The 23,859-nt window shown below is 42.6% G+C and overlaps 2 protein-coding genes across 5 annotated transcripts in view; one reads left to right on the top strand and one right to left on the bottom strand.

Moving 5' to 3' along the window:
* The window catches only part of TMEM216 (transmembrane protein 216), a 27,242-nt gene extending 5,111 nt beyond the window's left edge, over positions 1-22,131 (top strand). The window contains exon 5 of one of the 2 annotated variants that reach the window (XM_064492284.1): positions 19,970-22,131. In XM_064492284.1, coding sequence (XP_064348354.1) covers positions 19,970-19,988 — 19 coding nt within the window. In that variant the 3' untranslated portion in view covers positions 19,989-22,131. Of the gene's footprint in view, positions 1-13,677; positions 14,151-19,969 lie in introns of those variants that run through there. The other variant, XM_064492283.1, reaches the window with a different exon arrangement.
* On the bottom strand, positions 1,832-23,859 carry CPSF7 (cleavage and polyadenylation specific factor 7). 3 transcript variants are annotated; one of them, XM_064492280.1, is made up of 10 exons: positions 23,768-23,859; positions 23,036-23,144; positions 17,130-17,348; positions 16,161-16,264; positions 15,606-15,778; positions 12,327-12,741; positions 11,708-11,826; positions 9,199-9,367; positions 8,398-8,565; positions 1,832-3,797 (listed from the first exon to the last, which is right to left on the bottom strand). In XM_064492280.1, exons 2-9 carry the CDS (start codon positions 23,087-23,089, stop codon positions 8,403-8,405), a joined length of 1,416 nt encoding a protein of 471 aa, XP_064348350.1. In that variant the 5' UTR covers positions 23,090-23,144; positions 23,768-23,859; the 3' UTR covers positions 1,832-3,797; positions 8,398-8,402. The 3 variants fall into 3 exon arrangements, with proteins under 3 accessions (XP_064348350.1, XP_031315351.2, XP_064348349.1); XM_031459491.2 differs by having other exon boundaries at positions 15,633-15,778; XM_064492279.1 differs by lacking the exon at positions 23,768-23,859 and adding an exon at positions 23,695-23,732.

Raw genomic sequence — 23,859 nt, 5'->3', positions numbered from 1 at the left:
GATTTAGAGATGAGGAAATAAAGCCAAGCATCACACAACTGGTTACTAACTGGTTAGAAACCTGGTCTTGTGTGTCTCAGTCTGGATCAAGGAAGTTCCATTCCTCAACAGATACCACATGAGAATGAACGGTTGAAAATGGGGATAGGATTAGGATGAGAAAGTCCTCTGATTTATTTTATGGTTATCTGAAAGCTTAGTGCATTGTTTCCCGTGCACGGCTTTGTAAGTGTTCATTCTTCCTGATGCTTGTTGGAGACACCTGTGTGGATGCAGTTAGTCACACCAGAGTAGAACGTCATACAACGGAAACTGAGGCAGTGGAGGACGGGAATCGGCGCAGCTAGTCTTTCAGTGTTAACGTGTCAGAGGCTGTAGTCACTGTAGTGTCAAGGGAAGCCACTATGCCCCATACAGACCTGAAGGACCAATATTCTGGGACAGTGGAGAGCAGAGCAGCCCTGGTCACAGGAGTGACAGAGCCCTGCTCAGGTGTCCATATTCATGCCTAGAACTGTCAAGTGACTGCAGCAGCCGTCTCTAGGGCTGAAGTCTTGGCTCAGTTCAGGAAGCACTTAGGACAGAGATTCAGATTTCTGATTCTATGCTGTGACAGCAACTTGTAGGAGACTAATATTCAGTCAGTGCCTGGCAGAGTATATTTAGTCCATACAACAACCCTGTGAGGCGGAAAGACTTGGATATCAGTCGATTTGGGTACTGGGCATTCAGCTTAAATAGTAAACTGGGATTTGAACCTAGAGGTGACCCAAAGGTCATTCATTCCCTTTCTATACCACCGTGGTAGCCCCTAGAAGAAACTGAAGATTGTATTTGCTTCTCTAAACTAGCAGTCCTCACACTTCAGTTACATAAGTCATCTGGGGCATAAAAAGTAGGTTTCTAGACTTCAGAGACTGATGCAGCACAGGAAGGCATTTCAGCAAGCACGGCACATGAGTGTGATGCAGACCACGGAACTCAGCTTGAGAACACTGGTTTACGTTCTGAGAGGCACTCCAACTTTCCTTCATTTCACGTCATAGACCCCCAGGGTTACTTGTTTTTACACTGATTGATCTAGCCTTTACTGGTCCCAGTAACATATTACATATCACCTGGTCTCTGACTTTTTATTGTTACTTGCCTCTTGTTCACCTTGCTTTTTTAAAAGCCAGCTTTCTGGAATCCCAAGGATTACTCCACAACATAAGCTTTCTAATCTGTATTTCCTCATACTTAGATAGCAATTCAGTTTACATAACATGCTCACATTTGTTATCTGGTTCTTAAAACATCTCTGTGTGGTGGGCAGAACAGCACTTCCATCTTACAGATGAAAAAGAGACTGCGGTTATGCTGCTTATTCAGTTAGACACATGGCGGAAGCAGGCACTAGTAAGCACATCTTAACACCAAAGGGCAGGTTCTTCCCTTTCTGAACTAGGTGACACATTGGAGCTAAACTGTACAAGGTAGGACATTTATTCTGAGAATAAGTCTTAGGAATCTTTAAGGATAAAGGATGACTTGGAATTCTTTAACTAGGCTGTTTAGATGGCTAAGGAAAAAGGCTAAGCCTCAAGGGGCACCTCCAAAGGTTTGCACAAGAGGTCCCCTAGGAGGTGTACCACACGCAACTACATGCCCAATGTGCAATTCCAGCTGAGAACTTGGGTTTCACTCCCCTCCCAAAGCCTCTACATCAGCCCCTGCCCATGTCCCAGACACCTCAACAAATCTATTCAATGCAGAATCCATGAAACAGCTCACACCCCATTTATTATTTAAAAATATTTTGTTACAAAAGGAAAAAAAATACAATGCAGTATAAAAGATTGACAGCGTCATCAAGTTTATTACACAATTTTCAACCTATCAGAAAGACAAACAAATCACCGACAACAGGGGGACGGGGCCTTGGCCTTTTTGAGGGTTGGGTTTTTTTTCCTTTTGCTATCAGGAAATAAAACTAAAAATTGTGTCATTGAGTAAAAACAAAACAAAAATGGGGAGAAAAAAATTCTCCGGGTAAACGGCTTTTCTGGTATTCTATATATATTTTTCTCCTTAAACTGTCACCTTACTTGGTTTTCTCTACATTAAAAAGACACCCGGAGCTGCTCTTGAGGATAAGCACATCACTTAACACTTGGCCGGCTAGGCAGGGTGCCATATTCTGAAGTGGAGGTGGGGATGGGGTTGGGGGACAGGGGGAAAAAAGCTACAAACCTGTAGCCTCTGTCCCAAGGGAATGTGCCTCTCCAACCCTGGGGGGGACTCCCTCAGTGACTGAGGGCTATGTCAGAAACGTGCAGGGAACAGAGGAAGGGTTCGGTCCAACTCAGTCTCTCCCCTCTGAGCCAGAAGGGTCTCCAGTGACCCTATGTCTCACATGCCACGTCTCTTCTCATGTTAGATGTCATGTGCCCTATAGATGCATGCAGAAGTAGCATCCATCACCCCATGGGTACTGCAGGACCCTGTTGCTGCTTCTTCCTTCAGCAGCAACCACATCACAGTCTGGATGTTATAGGAAAAGCAATTCCATTTGCCTGTGTAGAAAATGGCCCCCAAGTGGTGGTCCTTAGAACTCTGAGCTGAGCTCATTCAAATTAGGCTCCACTTCTTCCTTGCTCCTTATCGGAGGCAGCAAGTACCTCCAGGCAGAGCGAGGGGAGCTATTAAATCAATAGTCAAAAGGTGGAAAAATACCAAATTTGTGACTTTACCTACTAGTGCCAGGTTATCCCACAATAAGTAAAAGTATGTACCTGGAGGATGCAAGCCATGCTCACATCAAACCTGAAAAAAGAAAAGCCTATGGAAGTAGGCCATATCCTGCCCAACTTGCCTCCTTCCCCACTTCTAGAACTTCACAAGGGTTCTTCACTGCTGAGGTCTGATGTCCCCAACTCCCAATGGCAGTACCTTCCTCTAAAACAAGGAAGCAGCCTTCTTGGGGGAAGGGCTCCACCTGTGAAATGGAAAAGCCCCAGGGAAAGGGAACACCTAGTGGAGCTGGTTATTGTATGAGGCAACTGAGCAACAAGCAGTAGAGGATAGTAATTGGTTCTGCCAGACTCCCCACCAGAAAGCAACCTCATGAGGCTTCTCTGCTCGGGAAGTCCACTGAAGAGGCTGGGCAGCAAGGAGTTAAAAGGGTTTAGCCCTCTGGGAGGTCAGGGAAACAAACCATCAATATGTAAGAGGGAAAAGCAAGAACAGAAGCTTTTCATAAGGTAATTTCTGTCCTCATGGTCCCTCCTCAAAGGGCTGGGAAGAAGATAAAGGAGTTAAACAAAGAAGTGGTATGTTAGCAAGGGGTTTGGACCCTCTTGGCCCCATCATACCTAGTGCTGAGGGCAGGACCCTGGGCATATTTTGGCACACCCAGTCACTCTCCTAGATCCCACAGGAAGGATCCATTTTCTATGGGAAGGATGTCTTCCCATCAACCTCACCACTGAACTGCTGGAGAATCAGAAACTCATACGTTTCCTTGGACAAAGCACCATTCTCTATGGAGACCAGGGACCTGGACATGGTTTCCTCCTGTCTGCCACCCTCCCAACCACATGAAGTCTTTAGGTTCTTTCCCCTGGCAAAAAGGAGTGGGACTGGGAGGGCTGCCAGGCAATCTTCAATCCTGTAGGGCAGAGGGTATTCCCTGGGTGTCTGCAAGGGGTTAGGGGCTTGGAGGAAGGGGAAGGGGTGGAGAGGCCTCCGTCCTTTAGTCCTGATCAAGGTGAGGAGATGCAAGTCCATTAAAAAAACATCTGCTTCCAACCAGACTCCTGCAAATGAGAACATCAGAAGAGAAGAAAGAAAACACAAGTTAGAGGTTACTTTCTGATTAACAAGGGCTTATATAAATTATACTGGCATTTTCTAAAGCTACAACATAAGACAGAGGGGATGGAGAAAGAAAGAATGCAAGCCTGGGAAAGTAAAAGACAGCAGAACTGTCTGGGAGTGTCTGGCACTGCGAGTAGTGAGGAAATGGTCGTGAGGAAATGGTCGGAGGAGAAGCTACAGTGAACAGAGGAAAAAGGAGTGACATCTTACTTTAAGGTTAGGGGAAAAAAGAGACAATGAAATGAAGTCTCAAAGCAGTCTGAAGAGACTTTGGCTGGAAAAGTATGGAAACTACTACATTTCAAGAGAAGTTGCTATAAAGGAGCATGGTGAATTTAAATACTGTTTCAGAGTATCTATTCTGAGCAAGTCGTAGCTTACCTTAGGGGAAGGGGAAAAATCTGGAAATGGGAGGTACAATGGTAAGAAAACAAATGTGTACATAACCAAATCCATTAACCCCCAAACACCCAAGAGGTTCTAGCAAGGAGCATGTACTTAACACAGGAAAACTCCTAAACTTACTTTCTTTTAAAGAAGCATGCACGCACACACACACAGAGCTAGAGATGTTCCAAGTTGTACAAAAACTCAAGAGATTTTAAGTTTTTCTCCAGATGACAGCTGTGGGTCAGGGACCAAGAAGCATACTAACACTAATCAGCAGTGATCTGGCCAGGCCAGAACAGAAAGCAGAGCACAGAAATAAAAGAAAATAATCAGTAGTCACCATCCAAGAAACCTAAAAGTGCAGTCAAGAACTTCTGCTGAACAGTAAAGCACTATTAAGCCACTTGTCACATCTCGACCAAACTTAAGGTGTCTAGCACACTCAGCCCTTGTTCCAGTGTTGTAGTATCAATCTGCAGAGAGTGGTCTGGTCAATCTTACCACATAGAACAGAACTGATAGTGAAAAGGAAAAAGGATTAAACTCAGGCTTACGATTTCTACTAATGCCCAAACTGACAACATAGCCTACACATAAGTGCTCACCCTCAATGTATGTATTTCTGTAACCTAGAGGAGCTATCCAAGAGACACCTGATCCTTCTACATTCCGCAATAGCACTATTTCAGCTTGGGATCCTCAGAATCTGTCATGGCCTCTGACTTCTCTAAACACCTATGCAGGCAGGTATCTGTCTCATTTTCTATAAAGCAAACTTAAAATCACACCATTTGGGTTTCTGAAGCTTTGCATTAGATCAAAATTGAACAGAATGCTCAGTTTTCATTGGACCAGAAGGATAAGAATGAGGTGACAATGACTATATTTCAAGCAGAATAATGTCCTAAAATAATGAGACAATAGCCTACAACTACAGTAAGTCAAAGCCACTGACTACCCAAGAATATCCTCGAATTCCAAAGCATACACACATATACCACAAGAGATGTAATTTGGGAACTGTTCCTACAAAACAAGACTCACGAGGATAATTAGTGCATCAGAAGTAAACTACAATTGAGCCTTCAACAATATGGGTTTGAACTGCACTAGTCCACTTACATGCAGATTTTTTTCCCCCAATAAACAGGAGGTTGGTTGAATCTGTGGATGTGGATCCGTAGAAACGGAGGGCTGACTGAAAAGTTATACTCGATCTTCAACTACACAGAGGTCAGCTCCCCTCCTCTATGTTGTTCAAGCTGAACAGCACCCAATTGTCGGAGGTTAATGGCTCCATTTTAGTAGTAATGTCTGAATGTAGACAGGAACCAAAATGGGTCAATCACACTGTAGGCCCCAGAGGTGGAGCCCATCCTGAGCAAGGATTGGATAAAGGCTGCTGCCTCTAGATGGAACACATCTTTGCTCTCAGGGAAAACCTGTCTATACAAGTACTATTATTTTTCTAGCAAAAAGGTATACACAAAGCCTGCAAAGTTCTCAAGGTAAATGAGGCCCAGGCATCACCTCCCCAACATGAAATACTCCTAAGTCACAACTTGCTAACTACAGATGGAATTAAGAGTCCCCAGAAGAGAATGTGAGAAATTGCTATTTTTTGGGTGTCAGGCTCAGTTCTTTTGGACTAATTATCCACATAGCATAACCAACATATCTAAGGGGTGACCAGGAAAAATGGGGAATTAGAAAACCTGCCTCAAAAGTTAATCTTACTAACTTGTCATAGGCCAGCACCAGCCAAACGACTGTTTTCTGAAAACTACTGGGTTATAGGACTTTTCAGTTATCCAACTTGAATCACACTCATAATGGAAAACACAATTCCATTTAACAGATGGAAAAAATGAAGCAAGATAACAGCTAAAGCCTCAGGTTCAGATCCTCAATCCTCAAAGTACTAATGGTCAGTGGATCCCACAATTTCTCTGTCAAAAGGCTGTTAGGAGCAAAGTCACCAGGAATAGTGACATGCAGCTACATGTTCTTTTATGTTTTGTTTGGGTTTTTTCTTTGGTTTTTTTTTTTCTTAATTAAAAAAATTTTTTTGTTTTTGTTTTCTTTTGTTTTTTCCAATTTTTTATTCTTTTAAAAACTTTTTTTGTGTTTTTTGGGGGGGTTTTGTTTTTTTTTTCTTTATTTTGCAGTTACATGTTCTGACTACTAAGCTGAGTTTGGCTCCAGAGACTGTAATTCATGCTTTGCACAAACTAAGCAGTACCTCCCTGGTCACTCTTATCTCAGCGCCAAAGGACACACATGATAGGCTGCAGGATGAGGGAGGGAGTGACTGATGCCAAACCCACAAGCAACACCAGCAACTGTGCTAGTTCAAACAAGAGGACGGAAACACTGCTCCTGGGACAGAAGGGGTGAGACCGATCAAAAGACCTTTTCTACCCCCTCCCTAAGACTGAATCAGACCAAAGCTGTCTGTGGACTCCACCTCTCTCGGAGTCTGCTCTTCTGGAGGATATATGGGCACCTCCCCAAACTCAGCCTATTGCAAAATCTAGAAATTCCACAGCCTAACTGCTGATTTTCTGAGGGGTATCTTAGATTTCTGTGATATCAAGCACTCCAAGACTTTGTGGAATAAATGAGTGGTTTAAGAACAGAGAAGGGAGGCAGGTAAAAACCTGTTAACTTTTCATTTTCCCACTTACCTGCTTTCCATAGAACAAAAAGAATTCCCCACAACAATTCCACTTAAGTTAACAAAAGATAATGCCAAACAACAAAGTAGCAGTCAGTAGCTGAACATAACAAGACTCCTTCTCTTGTTTGTTAGTAGGTTGTCACTAGGCAAAATACCACAGTTTTTCAACTGTTTACAGTCCAGCTATTGCCTGTGAACTACAGGCACCCATAGGAAGTGGGGAGGGTTTCTTATCTCTTTTTCATCCAGTCATCCATCTATCCACCTCACAGATACCAAACACAACTATTCCTTCTCTTCACCCTCCTCAATTACCATTACTTCACACTACCAGCTCAGCCAAAAACCAAGAACATTTTCCTAATGCACTTGATGTGAAACTACAAAATTGAGAAGAGACCCCACAGTCAGCTGGGATCATGCAATAACCTTCAGGAACCACAAACAGATCATCTTAGCCAGTGTCTAGATTAGTTTTAAAGATCTCCACAGAAACAGTCAACAACTGCTCCTGCTTGCTTATATACTAGAAACAATCTCTGCTGGAAGCTTGTCTTCAGTTGGGATTGCCAAGCTGGTGGGATATAACCTAGAGCCTGTCTGAGAATGAAAGTAACAGAGCTGGAGCCCCTAGATCCAGTCAAGCCTAACTCAACTTTTAAATTACTTCGGTTAATATAGTTCCCCACCCTCAATTCTCCTGCTTTTGTTCTGCTTCATTAAAAAAAAAAATTGCTGTCACTAAGTTCTTCCAAAACAAATATATCCTGCCACTGAATTATCCTCCACATCGATGCTCAAGCTCTAAAGGTAATTTTTTTTCAGATCAGCTTTCTCCTCTCTGACTAAAGTATCTTGACTTTCAAACTCTAATAGATATTAATTCTTAAAATCATTAGTGCTGCACCTTGAAACCTTGCACGTAGGCGATGATCTTACTTTTCTGTCTTGATCAATTTTCCCGTTTTTTCATTTGAAAGTTTGGAGGGGTTAAAATATAACAATGATAATAACAATAGCTATCATTTATTGAGAACTTACTATGTGACAGGTACTATGAGTGCTAAATGCTCTATATGGACTAGCTCACTAAATTCTCAGCAATCCAGTAAGACAGTTGCTTTATTGTCTTCATTTACAAATGAGGAAACTGAGGAACAGAAAGTAATGTGGCTGGAGGAGCTGGGATTCACACTCTGGCATCTACCTGCCGACACTGTGTTCTTTGCCACTACACCATGTCGTCTAGGATACAAGATTAAGGCAGTCAAAAAACAAGCAAAAATAGCTTAATCTCAGGTCCATCTCAGGGTGAGACTCCTCAGAAACAAGCAGAAAATCTGCCCTCCTGAATTTTTCATAACCAAGTCCTCCCGTCCCCTTTACTTGCTCTATAAGGAGAGAGAGAAATCTTTACTGTTTCTTTCCTTAGAGATTATCCACCAGCCAGCAGTCGGGCTCTGTCCCACCTTTCTCAGTGGTGCCGGTCCCGTTCTCTATCCCGGTGTCTCTCGTGCTCTCGGTTCCTTTCTTGGAAATAATCATCATGCCGATCTTCGTTATGAAGCAGGTCTCGGTGCCTCCTGCTGCTCTCCCGGGACCGGCTAGGTGACCTCTCTCTGGACCGATGTCTTTTCCTATTAGAAAGATCCTTCAGCCTCACTCAGAGGACCTCCCTCTTCTTTCCAAGAGTATTGGGTTTTGGTATTTTCTAGTATTTGTCTAAAGCTTTCTTCTATTCTATCATGGGCCCACTGTCTGAGGATGTTAAAGCTCCCTGAGGACTAGTCTTTTTGGAAAAACAGTAACAATTAAATTTGTTGAGATCTTACTAATGTATCAGGCACAGTGCTAAGAGCTTTACATGCATTATCTAACCTAATCTTTACAACAGGTCTGTAAGAACTACCATTGTCCCCTTTTTAAAAATGAGGCTTGGAAAGCTGAGTAACTTTCAAACTCAAAGTCATACAGGTGGTTAGGAGCAGAACTGAGATTCAAATCTGAGCATGTACGGCTCCAAAGCCCACAAACTACACCAGTCTGTCTTTTTTTCTAAATAGGAACCACTGCCTCACCCAACAGATTCCAGACATTACAACATTTATTAATGTAAATGTTTGATTAATTTCTTCCCCTTAAAGACATGAGGGCTAGGTCTGCTCTTTCAGCCAGGTCCTTGCCAGATACCCTGGGCTCCTTTCCTCCCCCTGCCAATCCCTGGAAGAGTGCTGCTCAGGGCTGGCTGGCCACCAAAGTAATCAACTCACCTGGACGAGCTCCCGCTGGCACCCACACTGTAAGACTTGGCTTCAATGCCATGAAGACAGTCCTTAAGAGAGGAGATGAGGACACGGCAACGCTCATCATTGGCGACCCGGGACTGTTTGATAACAGCAATGGCTGTGAGCAGCGTCTCAATGGCGTCACTGTAATCCCCTGACAGGGGATGGATGGGAAAGGCCAAGGATGAGCAGAGGCAGTAAACTAACTGACAAAAAGGAGAACTTAGGACAAAAACCAAGGGTAACTAGCTGTCCCACAAAACCACGGTAAAATGGATGAGGCAGAAGTGGCAGGTATAAAACATATGGCACCTATATTCCAACAGTCTGGAATCAGATTGATGCTCTCAGGTACTGCTAGTGGATGTATAACCAGCACAGCACTGCCTGAGGGCTATCTGACAGCATCCATTAAAATAAACAATGTGCATACTTTTTGACCCAGCAATTCTAAAACTTTTCTATTTCTGTTCTCAAGTATGTATAAACAACGTTTGTCTCAGTGTCATTTGTTGTATTAAGGAATCACAAACAACTTAAAAGCTCCTTCGATAGGGTTTGAGTACATAAATTATAGAACACTGGTTCTACAGAATACTACATAGTTGTTAAAAAAGCATGAGGTAAATCTGTATGTAAACAAAGCAATCCAGGTGAAAGCGCTTAGCACAGTGCCAGGCACACAGTAAGGCCTCAATAAATGTTAGGTATTAGTTGATATAACATATTCAGAATACTTTTTTTAAAAGCTGCAAGACAGTATTCCATTTCTGTAAAAACAATCAGAACTGTATATATGTTGTTATATGCACAAGAAAAATCTGGAAGCTAGACATCAAATTGTACAAGGTGGTCTTATTGATGGTTCTTGTATAGAGGCCTTTCATTAATTAACACTGCATATTTATATGTCTGAAGTATTTTAAATCTATAACCAGATATGTGTATACATTCAAGTATTATATATCTAAAACATGTATGTTGGGTGTGTATATACACACAAACATATTTTTAATTATGCTGCCATCAAGAACTAGCTCCTCCATTCCTCACATCTGAGCAATGCTTGGGGCTCAAGGACAGTGGCAGGAATGGGTACTTGCAGAATGCTTTTCCAAATTAAAGTTTTTCTTGCTTTTCAAGAGTATTAAGGACAAGATAGTACAAGGAAAACATGAAACCAGATGGGTCCAGTGATAACGAGGACTAGCAGCTTCCTCTGTGCAAGGCAACAGAACAGAAACTATGGAGGAACTGCGATAAGTACACTAGGATTTTGGCTCTACCAGGGTAGGGAATTTTTGCCTATTTTGTAAGCATTCAATAAATATTTGTGGTTTGAATGACTGGAATGAGACCAAAACAAAGGGAGACAGAGATTAAGCTACTGATCATCTCAATGTGAAGGAACTGATGGAAGAACAATGATTGTTTTCTTTATATCTGACTTGCTACAGTGAGCATAGATTTTTTTTAAATTCATTTATTTATTAATGTATTATTTAATTATTTTATTGGGGGGGGAGGTAATTAGACTTTCTTATTTTCAGAGGAGGTACTGGGGACTGAACCCAGGACCTCATGCGTGCTAAGCATGCGCTCTACCACTCGAGCTATACCCTTCCCCTAGATTACTTTTTAATTTAAAGAGATTTACTCAGATGTTAGTGAAGGTTTCTGACAGGAAAAAAAGAAAGAATATATATACTTTTTGTCTTTAATCTATTTTGGATTCAGATTCTGAAGCCAAAGATGAGAAATTATAGAAAATGAATGATAATGGAATTAACTTGCTTCTTAGAAGATCTGACAATCTACATCTACATTCATGTGGGAAACTCACAGGGAGTATAATTAGTGTTACGATGTGAAACTTAGACCAGAACCCAGAAACTTCCTATATTCTCTTCTCTTAGGAACTAAAGATTCTGTGCCCATGGCTCTCAAAGACATGGCTTCTGGTTCTGCCCAGTTACTACTGACAGGAGGGCAAGTTATGACACCCGATAGACTTGTCTCTTCCTAGGACAGGCTACACAGAGGCCACCAGCTCTGCCTCGATCCCCAAATGTAATCAGATTCCACATCAAACCATCATCTAGTTGAGGCATCAGTCCTAAAAACCCAGGGTCAACACTTGGCATTGGACTCACTACATAGATACTAGATCCACTGATCAACCATGAAAATCAAGATCTCCATGAGGCAGGAATTTCACTCTACAACACCACAATGAGATAATATTAAGTTACTTATATTCTAGGCACTAAGTTGGTTTTGATGGGGCAGGTCTAGACACAGGCTAAATAAATAGCACCAGAGGAGCTTCCCAAAAGCTAAGAAATCAGGTTATGTATTGCTTTTCAAAATGTGCCACTCTTGAGAATCTACCAGTGCTCCAACTTTATCTTGTTGAACTTCTTGCCAATGGAAATAACAGAACAGTGGGAAAACTAAAGGTAAGGAGAAGGCAGCAAAGGTAAGGATGAGTTACCTGCACTGGCTCCAGATACCGCTTTGGAAATGGCACTGCTGGAAATTGCCCTGTTCCGCTTCATGATCTCTTCAAATTCTGCTTCACTCACTGTAGAGGGCGGAGGGCCCGAATCTCGGCTGCACAGAAATAATACCATTCCTGATTGCCCACACCCCTTATTAATTTTACCATACTCTAGAATACCATGTTATTTAATTATGCTGTCCTGAATAATGTCTTAAATGGTTCCCAGCCTGTTCACATGTTTTATATGTTCATGCTCTCTTCAAAGATAGGATTTATGTCAAATAATTTTGTAATTTTGGCATGACCCAATAGTGCTAGACATTCATAGCATTCCTAACAGTGACAGAGCACTCAATTTAACTGATCGCCTAAAAGGGATATGAAGGACATGGTTTGAGTCGAGAGGTAAGATACAAACAAAACACCACACAAAAACATTCTCTAATAGTTAACTATTTCCCAGGACTCAATACTATGACAACAGAGTTTCCACAAGGAGAAACACAAGAATTCAGTGCTTAGTTACTTCCTCAGGGAGAACAAAGTGCTTAACACACTGTCTACCCTACTATGCCTGGCTCAGATCTGAAAGGAACAAGATAGTCCTTACCTGCCGTGGTGGTTATAGGGTGCTGAGGCCTTCATGTAAGTATCTGGTGGAGGCCCCACTGTGGCGTTTGGTGGGGGGAAGAAGGCTGGATTGAGGTGAAGGGCAGGTGGGATGGCCCCAGGGGGAGGTACAGCCAGATGAGGAGGTAATCGAGGAGGAGGGGGCATGAGATGCTGGTAGTGGATGCCAGGAGGAGGAGGAGGGACCCCAAAGCTTGAGGAGAGAGGTGGTGGGGGTGGAATTGGGGGTGGGGGCAGACCCATGAGGGGAAGGGCTGAAGGAGGGCGATTGAAGTAGGGCAGCACACTGGGAGGCTTATCCACACGGGCAGATGAGGGTACAAGGTTCTCAGAGGGTGTGGCCCGTCCATCAGCAGAATCACTAGAATCCCTGGAGTGGGCCCGTGGAGGTATTCCTATGAAGCAAAACACAATCACTGTTACTGCCCAAGCTTTAAACATAACTACAGGACCAGCTCATCCTTCAGCAAGAGTCATCTGACACCTTACTGAGGAAGGTGACAGGTAGCTGAGAAAGAAGGTAAAATCATCTACTGTTTTCCCTTTGGCCTCAGACAAAAAAGTCAGAGGCAACTTAGTTAAGACACAAACACAGAAAGCAATATCACTCAAAATTCTGTATGTCAAAGAATGCGCTTTACCAGAACTCTTACTGCTTCACACTTAAATTATCCTTAGATTTGCTTTTACATTTTTAAATGCAGAATGATCCTAACAGCCCATAAAAAAAAAATGACTGTTGAAGTATGCTCATTACTGTTCAGCTGAACTCAAACTGATCTGAAATCTCATGTTGCCTAGTAAAGAGTTCAGGGACTCTCTCCTTAGACTACTAGTAGTTGACCTTCCTTATCCTGCTATACACTTGAAATTTTCTCTTTGCCATGGCACTTTGGCCAGGGAATTTGGGGGAAGACAGGAAAGGGCAGGGGATGGACAACACTTCTTCCATACACATGCCAAAACTGGTAACTGGGATGGGGAAGAGACACAGAACAAAGAACAGAAGACTGGAGGTTAAATGAGAGAAAATGGGAGAAAAGCCAAGAAAAGATCTGCGCACAGAATGAGCAGATGGCACGCAGCTGACATCAGGGACTCCTAGCAAAAGCTTGCTACAAACATGCCTCAAACCTGGGAAACTCCCACTACATTTTAGTGGCCCCAAACCCTCTACCTCACAGGGCAGCCTATCAGGAACATCTTCTTAGCATGCTGATACGGTGTTGTGCACAACAGGTGCTCAAAACATGTTTGTATACAGCTGGAAACAGGACTCTGACACTGTCAAGTCTCTTAGCTAAACTTGTTCTCTTTTTCCAATTTAATAGTCTAAGCCTGGTTAACATGGACTCCCACAGAAGAATGTGATCACGTGGCCTTGGGGTCTTAGAGGTAGAGATGCCATTAGCAGATAAGTGTGAAGAGAAAGAAGAGAGCTCCTTACACAAAAACTTGTTAGTAAAGTCTAACTCCTGATTAAAGCAAAAGGTGGAATTAATTCCCTTGGCAACCACCTTGGTTTCTCTAATACAGTCTATCCCAGTGCCTGTCAGAGCATTCTCTTTTTTCATGTCTCAAACACATGGCAACTTGCTTCTTCCATGAGTTCTCTCAAAGTGAAGAAAGTTGTTAGCAAGTGTGATCCTCTGTAAGTTAGCCACTTTCCCAGCTACTGTTCCCACATCTGCCAGGGTTCTTTTTGTGTCTATTACTACAAATCCCAAGAACAGTAACCATTTTTCAGCAGACTAAGCCAACAAGTTAGTGAATTAACAGAGTCCATCAACACAACAGAGCAGAAAAACACCACTCAGTCACCACCTTTCTTCATTTTCGGTAAAGAAAGGTAACACTGAGGAGTAAATAGCCTTGTGGTGCTAGGACTGTTATCAACAGTGCAGCTGTGAAATTATGCATCTTTAAGAAAATCGAAAGAGGGCTGAATCACAGAAAGACTCTGAAACAGAATGGACTTCGAAAATTCAGGTTATCAGGGAAGAAAAGCGTGTGCCTTCTAACCCAGAGCAATAGGAGTTCACAATACATCCGTCTAGGCTTTCAATCTAGTTATAAGAACATAGCTTTTCCTACGCAAGAGTTAAGTGGCCATATTTCAATCAATCTATACAAGGTCCCAGTGGACTTCCCAATCAATACAAGGCACTATTTTGAGAGTTAAGACCTAAGCAGTGACAGAATGTGGGTGATCAAACTTTGCCATCCCTCCACTGTAGTAAAAGAAAAGTAACAGCAGTTGTCTGTTTCAGGCAGGGCTTAGTAGGGCAGCTGCACCTTGTAAGGTCAGGACAGTCCAAGGCTGGTCCTCAGGTTTTGAAGGTTCAGAAACTTGAATTTAATAGTTCACCCAGGGGTGACTGGACTCTAGGAGATTGATTCACGCTATCCAAACTCACAAGAGACTGATTCATAAATCAGAATGCCAATTTATTAATTTACAATGAGAAATATAACTGCCAAGCAGACCGGAATACTTGTGTCGGCTGGTCAGCGCATTCTCTTCCCAGTAGGAGAGCCTAGTTGGGAAACCAAATTAGTATCAGAAGGCGGCTTGGTGAGCAGAGTCAGAATAAAGGGAGTAAGGTGAGCCTAAGAGATACTATCTTAGGGTAAGGCAGTATGATGCAACTTTCTTTACTAACAGCAAACATTTGCCAAGCAGACTGAAATAGCAGGTAATCGAAAGGGTACCCATTCCCCTGGACAATGCTGGAGAAACACTGTTAAATTCTTACTCTCCAGCACTCCTTTTGGTCGATTCCTTACAGAACATCCTTCCAATGTATGTTTATAAGATTACAGCCATCTTTATGTACCATACTTATATTTTAGGATGGTTGCTTCTTAATACCTTATAGAGAAGCATGTCTTACAATTAAGCCCATTCACTCTACACTGATTTTTTCAGACAGAGACATAGTTTAGAGCTGATGGGAACTTTATACATTGTATGTCTAGTTCCAGTAGGGAAGTAGGCCCTAAATAGTAAAGCACCTTGCCCAAGGTCACACAATGAGTTAGTGGCAGAATCGAACTGTAACCTGAACCTACCTGACTCCCAGCATAGTGCTCTTTCTTTCTTGTACACAAGCCTCATTTTTTTGGCTTACCTACTGCCACGCTGCGACCCATAATCACCACCACCCTCCCCAAACCCCTCCACATTGTAGGCCAAGCCTACACCACAGAAAACAAACCCACAAACTTCCCCCACTTCATACAGATTGTCTCCACGTACCCCCTCTTGGGACTCGGACGCACTCACGTTTCCGAGCCTGTGCCTCAAACTGTGACAGGTTCTGCCGGGTGGCCGGCCTCACGTCCACTTTTTCTCCATTAAGAACTTTTCCTGGCAGAAGTTCCAACAATTTGTGGACAGAGTTTTCAGAGGCAACCACCACCTCAGCATACCTTGAGGAAGAAAAATTTTAAATGAGTGAGATCTACTAGACAACCAAGAGAGGAACACAGAAATTCCCTTTCATTTTTTGTGAAAATTGGTAAAGCAAAGGATATCTTGCTAATATTAAACACAAAACTACCAACAACAAAAAGGTGTCAGCATAAAATTTTCCTATTTATTTGGAATTAGAAACTAGTTTTCTCTGCCCTTCAATGGATGGATGTTCCCCTACATTGCAGCTAGGTCCCCATTCTAAGGTAGTTTACCAAAACCAAGGCAGTAAACTGGGCCAGGGGTGGGAGGGATTAAATTACAGGACCCAAGTAACAGTACACATCTGTTATCCCAATGGTTACAAACTAACAGGGGCTTCTCAAATCCAGACCTCACCCTTTGGACTGGCCATTTGCTCGATTCTCTGCAAATTTCAACTCCACCACATCATAGACTCCTATAGAGCGAATAACCTGGATCAGCTGCTGGTCTGTGGTCCACTGGGGCCGGCAAGATGGAAAAGGAAGAAATGTCAAGAGCTACACCCCCTGCCCCAGAATGTTCCAAACCCTTCCCCCAGCCCCAGAATGTTCCAAACCCTTCCCCCAATGCTAGGATTCTAGTCACAGCCATGACCTCCCACAGGAAACCCAGAAGGCCACCAAAATTTCAATTGGTGCAGGCTTTTCCTATTGTCCTCACCCATACAGAATTCCAAAACCACCCACCCCTGCCCCAATCCCCATCTTCAGAGACTAAGAGGATTAAAATCTATTTTAACTTTGATTGCCATTTGGGCTGGCTGGTCATCAGTTCAAACACTGATTACTAGCAGCCTTTAACTGTAGATCTGACAGGCTAGAGTTGACCACTGTCAGCAACTTCCCCCTCAGTATATACATTTAATTTGAAAAAATCGCCTCCCACCACCGCCCCAAAACATGTCACATAGTAACTTTTGCAGAACAACAGTCACCACCTACCCTGAGTGTACTAGAGCTACCAAGGTCTTTGATCCCTCTCACCCATCATTATCACAGAACCATCTAATGACCACCATGAGTTCAAGGTGTTCACTCTGAAATCTCATCCCACAGATGACCCTGGTAGACATAAAGCCCCAGGGTCAGGGGCGGTAACAAGATGGCAGAAAAAGCAACTACCCACTTAATCATTGCTTTCTTCGGCACCAGTACGTCCTCAGGATAGTTCTCTTTCAGAGATCAATCCAACCTGATCCCAGGAAAAAGAAATCCAACCCCATCAGAGCACAAAACAGTGCAACAGTGGTTTTTGAAAATGCCATTACCTCCCAGTGCTCTCCCTCCAGCCCACCCATAAGCTTTTTTAGTTAGCCATGCTCACCCAGGAGAAGCTGCCCACATAGACAGCAGCTCGTCTGTTACGCAGACCACTGTAGGTGTACAGAATTGCAGGGGTCTTGTTATTGGGCTTGGGAGATGGCTCCTGGCGAACAGGAGGAGGTGGCTCAGTACTGCTGCTTCTGTCATCTGAGGGCTGTGAGGTGGCTGTCAACACGTCATCATACAGGTCAATCTGATCTGTATTGTTGAACTCTGGGTCCTAAGAGATGAGGGGTTGGCAAAGGTGCATTTGAAAACCTTTCATTTTGTTCATTCTAGCTTAATTTACTTTTATTCCATGGTCAAATATTTCATAAAACAACATACAAAACTTCCTTGTTCTACTCCAGGAAACCAGATAAGAAAAACTTTCCCACTTAAAACAATTTTAATACTTAATTATGCTTATGTAGGTGTTCCTCCCAAGACCCTGTTAGTAGTCTGCAGTGTTTCTAGCTTTAATCAACTGTGAGACTCAAAAGGTACATGATAATTAAACAAGCAAACCAAGAATACAGCATCTGCTACTACTATCAATGAGGCCAGCTTCTCAAGATCACATCTAAGATACACTAATGAAAATCTATTTTCAACAGCTTATGCTATTTTCAAAATCAAGACTTACACAAAACTTACCATTCTATTTAGTTAAGAAACAGAACATTTTTATTTAGAAATAGAAAGCAGGGGAAAAACATGTTAAAGTGGGAACCAAAATGCAAAAAAGAATGGGAGTTACTGGTTTAAACTATTTGATTTACATAAATGACTTAGGGATGCTCTAAAACTTCAAGTACATAACCCCACCTTTGTATTAACCATCAAAGAAACAGAAAATGTAGTAATATATAAATACTATAAAAATATAAAATAAAAAATAAAGTGAAAGGGAAGGGAATAACTGAGGGATTTTCCCTTATAAGCTCTAGTTCTCAAATGACATGTAGATTCAATACATTACCATGACATTTATATGAGTAATCTTCAAGCAATACCAGAGATGTTCAATGATACACAAAAACAATGAAAATTCTCTAAAATATAAGGGTCAGGAAACAGGACTAGCACCTATATCATAAGCGGCGTTATAGTAAACATTTACAATATGAACGTGTACTCTGGAAGACAGGTGAAATATATTTTTTGCCTATGTGATATATTACCGTTATGGACTGAATGTTTGTGTCCCTCCTCCCCAAAATGCACATGTTAAAACTCTACTCCCCGATGTGATGGTAGTAGAAGTGGGGCCTCTGGAAGTCTTGAGGGTGGAGCCCATGAAAGGGATTAACACGCTCATCAGTCAAGAGAGCTTGTCTGCTCTGCTCTGCTCTCCATCACGTGAGGATACAAGTTGGCAGCTGGCAAGCGGAAGAAGCTGCTCACCAGAATTCAAACCTGATCTCAGCCTTTCACCTTCCAGAATTGCAAGAAATAAATCTGTTATCTATAAGCCACCCACAATGTTTGGTATTTTGCTATAGCAGCCCAAACTAACATTTATATCAAATATCCTAAAACCAGAAAAACTACTATTGAGGGATATTAATGTTTCAAAGTTTGCAATATCATTATCTCAGGGGTTTTTGTTAAGAGTCAGAAAAGTATTTTTTCAGGTAACATTCTAAAACATCCAAGCAGTGCTAAAGATAATACTGTCAAAATGAGAGACAGGGAGAAGTTCAGAGTGTTTTAGGGAAACTACGACTCATTTACGTCATTGCTGTCTTCTGAAAAAGGGAAGAAAGGAAGAGCCTACATTAAGCGAGTAAAAAAAAGAACCTGTATTAGGTAACTTGTTTAGTTTCCTGAAGAAAGAGAATCATTTCCCCTAATGCAACTCAGGACAGGAAGCTCCAGTAACTTTCTCCTTTCAATACCATCACAAGAAATACTTATTCTGAAGTGAGACTAGAGGAGAGGCTTACTGCAAAATGCAATCTTAGACCTACATACCATTAGAAACTTTTGAAAACAATCCTTTATCTGGAGTACAACGGAAGAACATGCACACCAAGATACTACTACTGGACAGTTCTGGTAACGAGGGGGAAAGGATTCTATTTCCTGAGCCATGTAAATAGCTTCAAATATTAAATATTCTAAGAAACCCCACAAGAGAGGAGTCTGAACCTGGTAAAAGTATCAAAAAGAGAATGGCAAAAGAGAGGAAACTTTTTCTCTAAAAAAGTTCTAAGTTACCTCTGTAACTTAAAAGCATGAAAAGGAATCAGTGAGGCAAATAAGCACAGGAAGACTATTTTTAGGCAGTCAAACCTATAAATAAGGACCTTGCATAAAAAAGGATGTGAAAAATGGGGAGAAGCTAACATTGGAGAGCACAGGGTGGATAATAAATTAAAAAGGTGAAGAGAGCTGGGGTTAATAATTCGACATTTTGTGTGTAAAATATTCCACAGCCTTACGTCTCAAACAATCCTAATTCTAGAATTTATTTATTCACATACTAGGTATGATTTACCCTTGTGTTTCAAGGTAGAGAAAGGATTCAGAAATCACTAGATTCTCCCCAATGCTCTAATCTGCTTAGCACTACCTCACACTACGTGTCTTTATTTATTTATTTTTTAATAAATCAAGGATTGTGAAATGGAACTTAAAGGGAATAAGGAAATATCATCTTGGATTATCAGTGAAACCAAACTGGGATTCCTTCCCTGCAGTATCTGTGATTCAGAGATGTGTGTCTGAAAGCTGTAATAGAAAAAGTATTTCTGATAACTGGGTAGTGAACATGCAGATCTGGACAGGTGAGAGATCAAATGTATCACCAGGAAATCCCCCATATCATAAGCCTAAGCAAATAATCTACTCTTTCAGGGTTCCTCAGAGAATATGATAGACTCAATTCTGGAAGACCTTGGTGTATGGATTACTTTACCACTTTAAGAAACACAAAAGGATTCAACGAATGCAAAATTGTCACAAGATTTAAACGGTCTCTCTGGGCCACAGAGCCTCAGTTCAAAGAAGTTTGTGGGAACTGTTCTGGTGTACAAGGCAGACCTGCTGAGGATTCTGTTGAAGATTTTATTGAAGAAACAATGTACCAAGTTGTGTTTGGACTTAATCTGCTAGCAACACCAATTCACTTTACTCTTCAGATGCTAAAACAGAAAAACAGATTAGGGCCTGAGGTTTTTCTGATTACCAAATGAGCTGATGATTTATGCAGTTGAAGTAAAACTTAACTCTACAAATTAAGTGAAAAATACAATGTTTTACAGGCACTAATGTTGAAGGTTTTATTCCAGGGATATCAAAAAAGATGTATTTCGTATTGAATTACCAGGAAGGATTTTGTGTTGAATAGCATAAAAATAACTGAGATTGTCTCATGAAGCTTCCTGGTTTACAAGAGAATTTGCATAATTCTGAATTTAAATAAGGACTTCCCCACCTGTATGCTCATGTTCCTACCTGACAGCCCTTTTCCTGTTATCTAAGGGGATAGTAAAGTTTAGGATTTATTTTTTTCAAATCAACCATTTGATATCATTGTTTCTTTTAATTGTAACTAAAGCTCAAAGTTTTTGACTTTATAACTACTATTTCCACAGTTCTCATCTCACTCTCCTTCCCTTAACTGCCCACTGTCTTCAACGACCAGGAATGGAAACTCTTGAGCATAGAAATCCATTTTCCCCATTTGTCTCACTAATCCTAACACTAAGCCTAGCAAACAGAAGTAGCTCAATAAATGTCTATTGATGAAATTAAGGAAGAAAACAGGGCACACTGTGTAGAGGGCTTGTCTCAGTACAAGAACAGAATGGGGAGGAACACTCAGAATGGCAGCTCTCAGTCACTTTTCCAGAGTTGTTCTCCCCAGCCCAAGAGAGCACTGTCAATCCCAAGACTCTCAATATAACAGCAGTAAAACAGCTCTGCAAAAGAGGCTTTTGCAGCACATGCTGTAAGAGATTCAGGAGTCAGCACCACAGGGTTCCACCTAGGAACTATATTTATTTTCCCTGGGGAGCAAAGTACACGTGACAAGGTTTTTGTGCATGGGTAAGCCTGGGGTAAATCAATGACATTCTTAAAACATTCTAAAACACAATCTCTACTGGTTGCCTTGCTGTTAACAATTCCAGCCAAACAGAGCCTTTACCACTTCCTTAGCAGCCTCCAAATTACACTAAAACCAGCTTTGCTAAAAATTAACTCATTCATGCAGAAAAAAGCACCCCTCCCCAGACTTCCCCCAAGACATAAAACATTCAAAATCTATACTTTCTTCAACTTACCAAGTATCAAATATAGTCTGTTTAGTGTAAATGTCTACTAGGTTTTACACACCCTCTTTGGCTTATCTTAGACTCATAACAAAGTCCTGTTTAACTAAAGAGACCAGAGAAGAAATTGTTGAGTCCAGTGACTTCTAACCTGACAAAGCAGAGACCATTGGACGAGGCCTGCTTCTTGCCTGTGACCTACAAGCTATAATGCTCAAGAAATTATGAAATCTCATTTCTCAGGCCAAATATGGTAGATCTGTGGTCAAGGACATCATTCTACCCATATGCCAAAGTGAATCAGCAGCACTGTTATTAACCCAGAGATAAGAAAATTAAGGGGAAAAGGTTTTTTATTAATAGAAAAAGACTAATGGAGCCTCTTCTTGCTATCTTGTATTTATCCGACTTGTTTGAAATTTTTTAAAAAGTTTCCTAAGAAATGTTGATTTAACTGGCAACCACATGTAGATGACTTGTTTGCATGAGAAGACATGGGAGGATAACTAATAAAAGTATACTTGGTGAAGCTGTATAACCGTTAGAAGGTCATTACACTATTCTGCCTACTTTGTGTATGTTTTAAAATCTCCATGTTCAAAAAGCATAAAACAGTAAAAGAATTTTTTTTAATGTAAACTTAGGCCAAGTATAAGAAATGCATATATCAACCTCTTCTGTTGCTTCATATCAAAGTCAGGGTCTAACCAGAGCACCTTCCTTCCCCAGCCTATTCCTTTTATCCTCTTTCAGGTCCTTACATATACCCAGTGAAAGATGTCAATGGGAAGAACCAGCTTACTCAAGGAGAATAGTGCTGAAAACAATCCAGGCAACATATTAGTAAGTTTTAAATAGAGACTTTGGAACATTCTTGAGGTTTGACCTCCAGAGCTCAGAACTGAACTGTATATGAGGTTACTGTTTCAAGGGAGATCAGTGCGTTATGTTCCTTGACATGACATAATGAGACCAACAAATCCAACTTACAGCATGTGAATGTGTTTACATCTGCTTAATTGGTTCGTCCAACACCTTTACCTCTCCCCATCAAACAATTAGATTCATCAATAAAATGTATTACACTAAAATGCCTAGGGCTTCTCAAGACTGGAGTCAAGCTACTTCTGGAAGTAAGACAGAAAACAATTGGAATGCAGCTGAAATTAAACGTTAAAGTATCTTTTACACTGTCCCTTGCTCTGCCTTATGGAGGAGGAAACTACATTTCTCCAGCAGCAGTTTGGGAGAATCTCAAAGGAACAGGTATCAACATTGTCCTCACGAATACTACAGCAAACATAATTCTGATTTTTAAGTCTGGTTAGTCTTTGAGGAGACTGACATCCAACCTTGGCTTCCTGGGGGAGCAAGTTCCACAGGTTGATTCACCATTCTATTAAACCTGATTTTTATTTGCTCTTAAATCAAAGCCTTTAAAATTAAGCCTGGAAGCTTAAATTAACATAAAGTGGAATGGTCAGAAGTCCTAAAGTCTGTGCCAGAGGGAAAATTTTAGACCTGTCAGAGGCGTGTTCAGGCCTAGTAAATTCTCAATGATTGACATAACTTGGAACCACTGCAAGTCTGCTGGAAGTGATTCTTCAGCTGATACAGGAAAATCCCAATGCTCCCGATGACCCCTCACCTGATTGAACTCCTCGTCAGCATATATATCAATCAAGTCCACTCCTTCTGACATGGCTCCAGAAGGAAGATCTCGAGCCCGGAGGTTGGACAAGGTAAGAAAGATGCCACTGCGATATCCAGAAGAAAAGGAAGATTTAGAAGGCATGAGGGTCCTGGGCTGGGAGGAGAGCATTGGTTGCCAACCACCCGTCTCCAGAGACGCAGCATCCCGGCAGCCCGAGCTCGGCCCCACCCGCTCCGCCCCGCCCCCGGCCTCGCGCCGCCCCTCGCTCTCCCAGGCCGCCGGGGCTCGCGGGGCTCGCTGCCCATCACCCTCGGGCCCGACCGGAGTTGCGCCCCGACTATTCGCGGCGCGACGAGAAAATGTCCAGGCCTCTGCTCCTAGGGGCCCTCGGATGGCGCTGTGAAGAACGACGGTGGCGAAGCCCGCATCCCCAGCCCGCCGCAGCTGCCTAGGCCCCAAGCGGCCCCGGCTGGAGTCCCTGCGGGTCCCAGAGCTCTAACCACCTCCGCTCCCCACCCAGGCCTAATCCTCGCCCCCGGCTAGGCCCGCCCCGCTCCCTCCCCACAGACCCGGCCCGACGCCCTCGGCCCCCTCCCTCAAAGGCCTGCGCCTCCCGCCGCCCGCCAACTCCGGCTGCCCCAAACTCAACCGACCCCCTCCCCGCCTCAGCGCCGTCCCCGAGCCCTCTTCCGGCCCAGCCGGCCCCCGGCCGCGCGCCCCCGTTACCGGGAATATGGCGGCGGCGGCGGCGAGTCCGGACTAGGCCCGAAGCGCGCGAACCGCTCTCGGCCCCAGGTCCCGCCCCCCGCCGCTGACGT

The sequence above is a fragment of the Camelus dromedarius genome, chromosome 12, assembly GCF_036321535.1.
Source record: "Camelus dromedarius isolate mCamDro1 chromosome 12, mCamDro1.pat, whole genome shotgun sequence".
Lineage (NCBI taxonomy): Eukaryota > Metazoa > Chordata > Mammalia > Artiodactyla > Camelidae > Camelus > Camelus dromedarius.
Note: the sequence above shows the minus strand (reverse complement) of the source record. Positions and strands in the feature narration are given on the sequence as shown.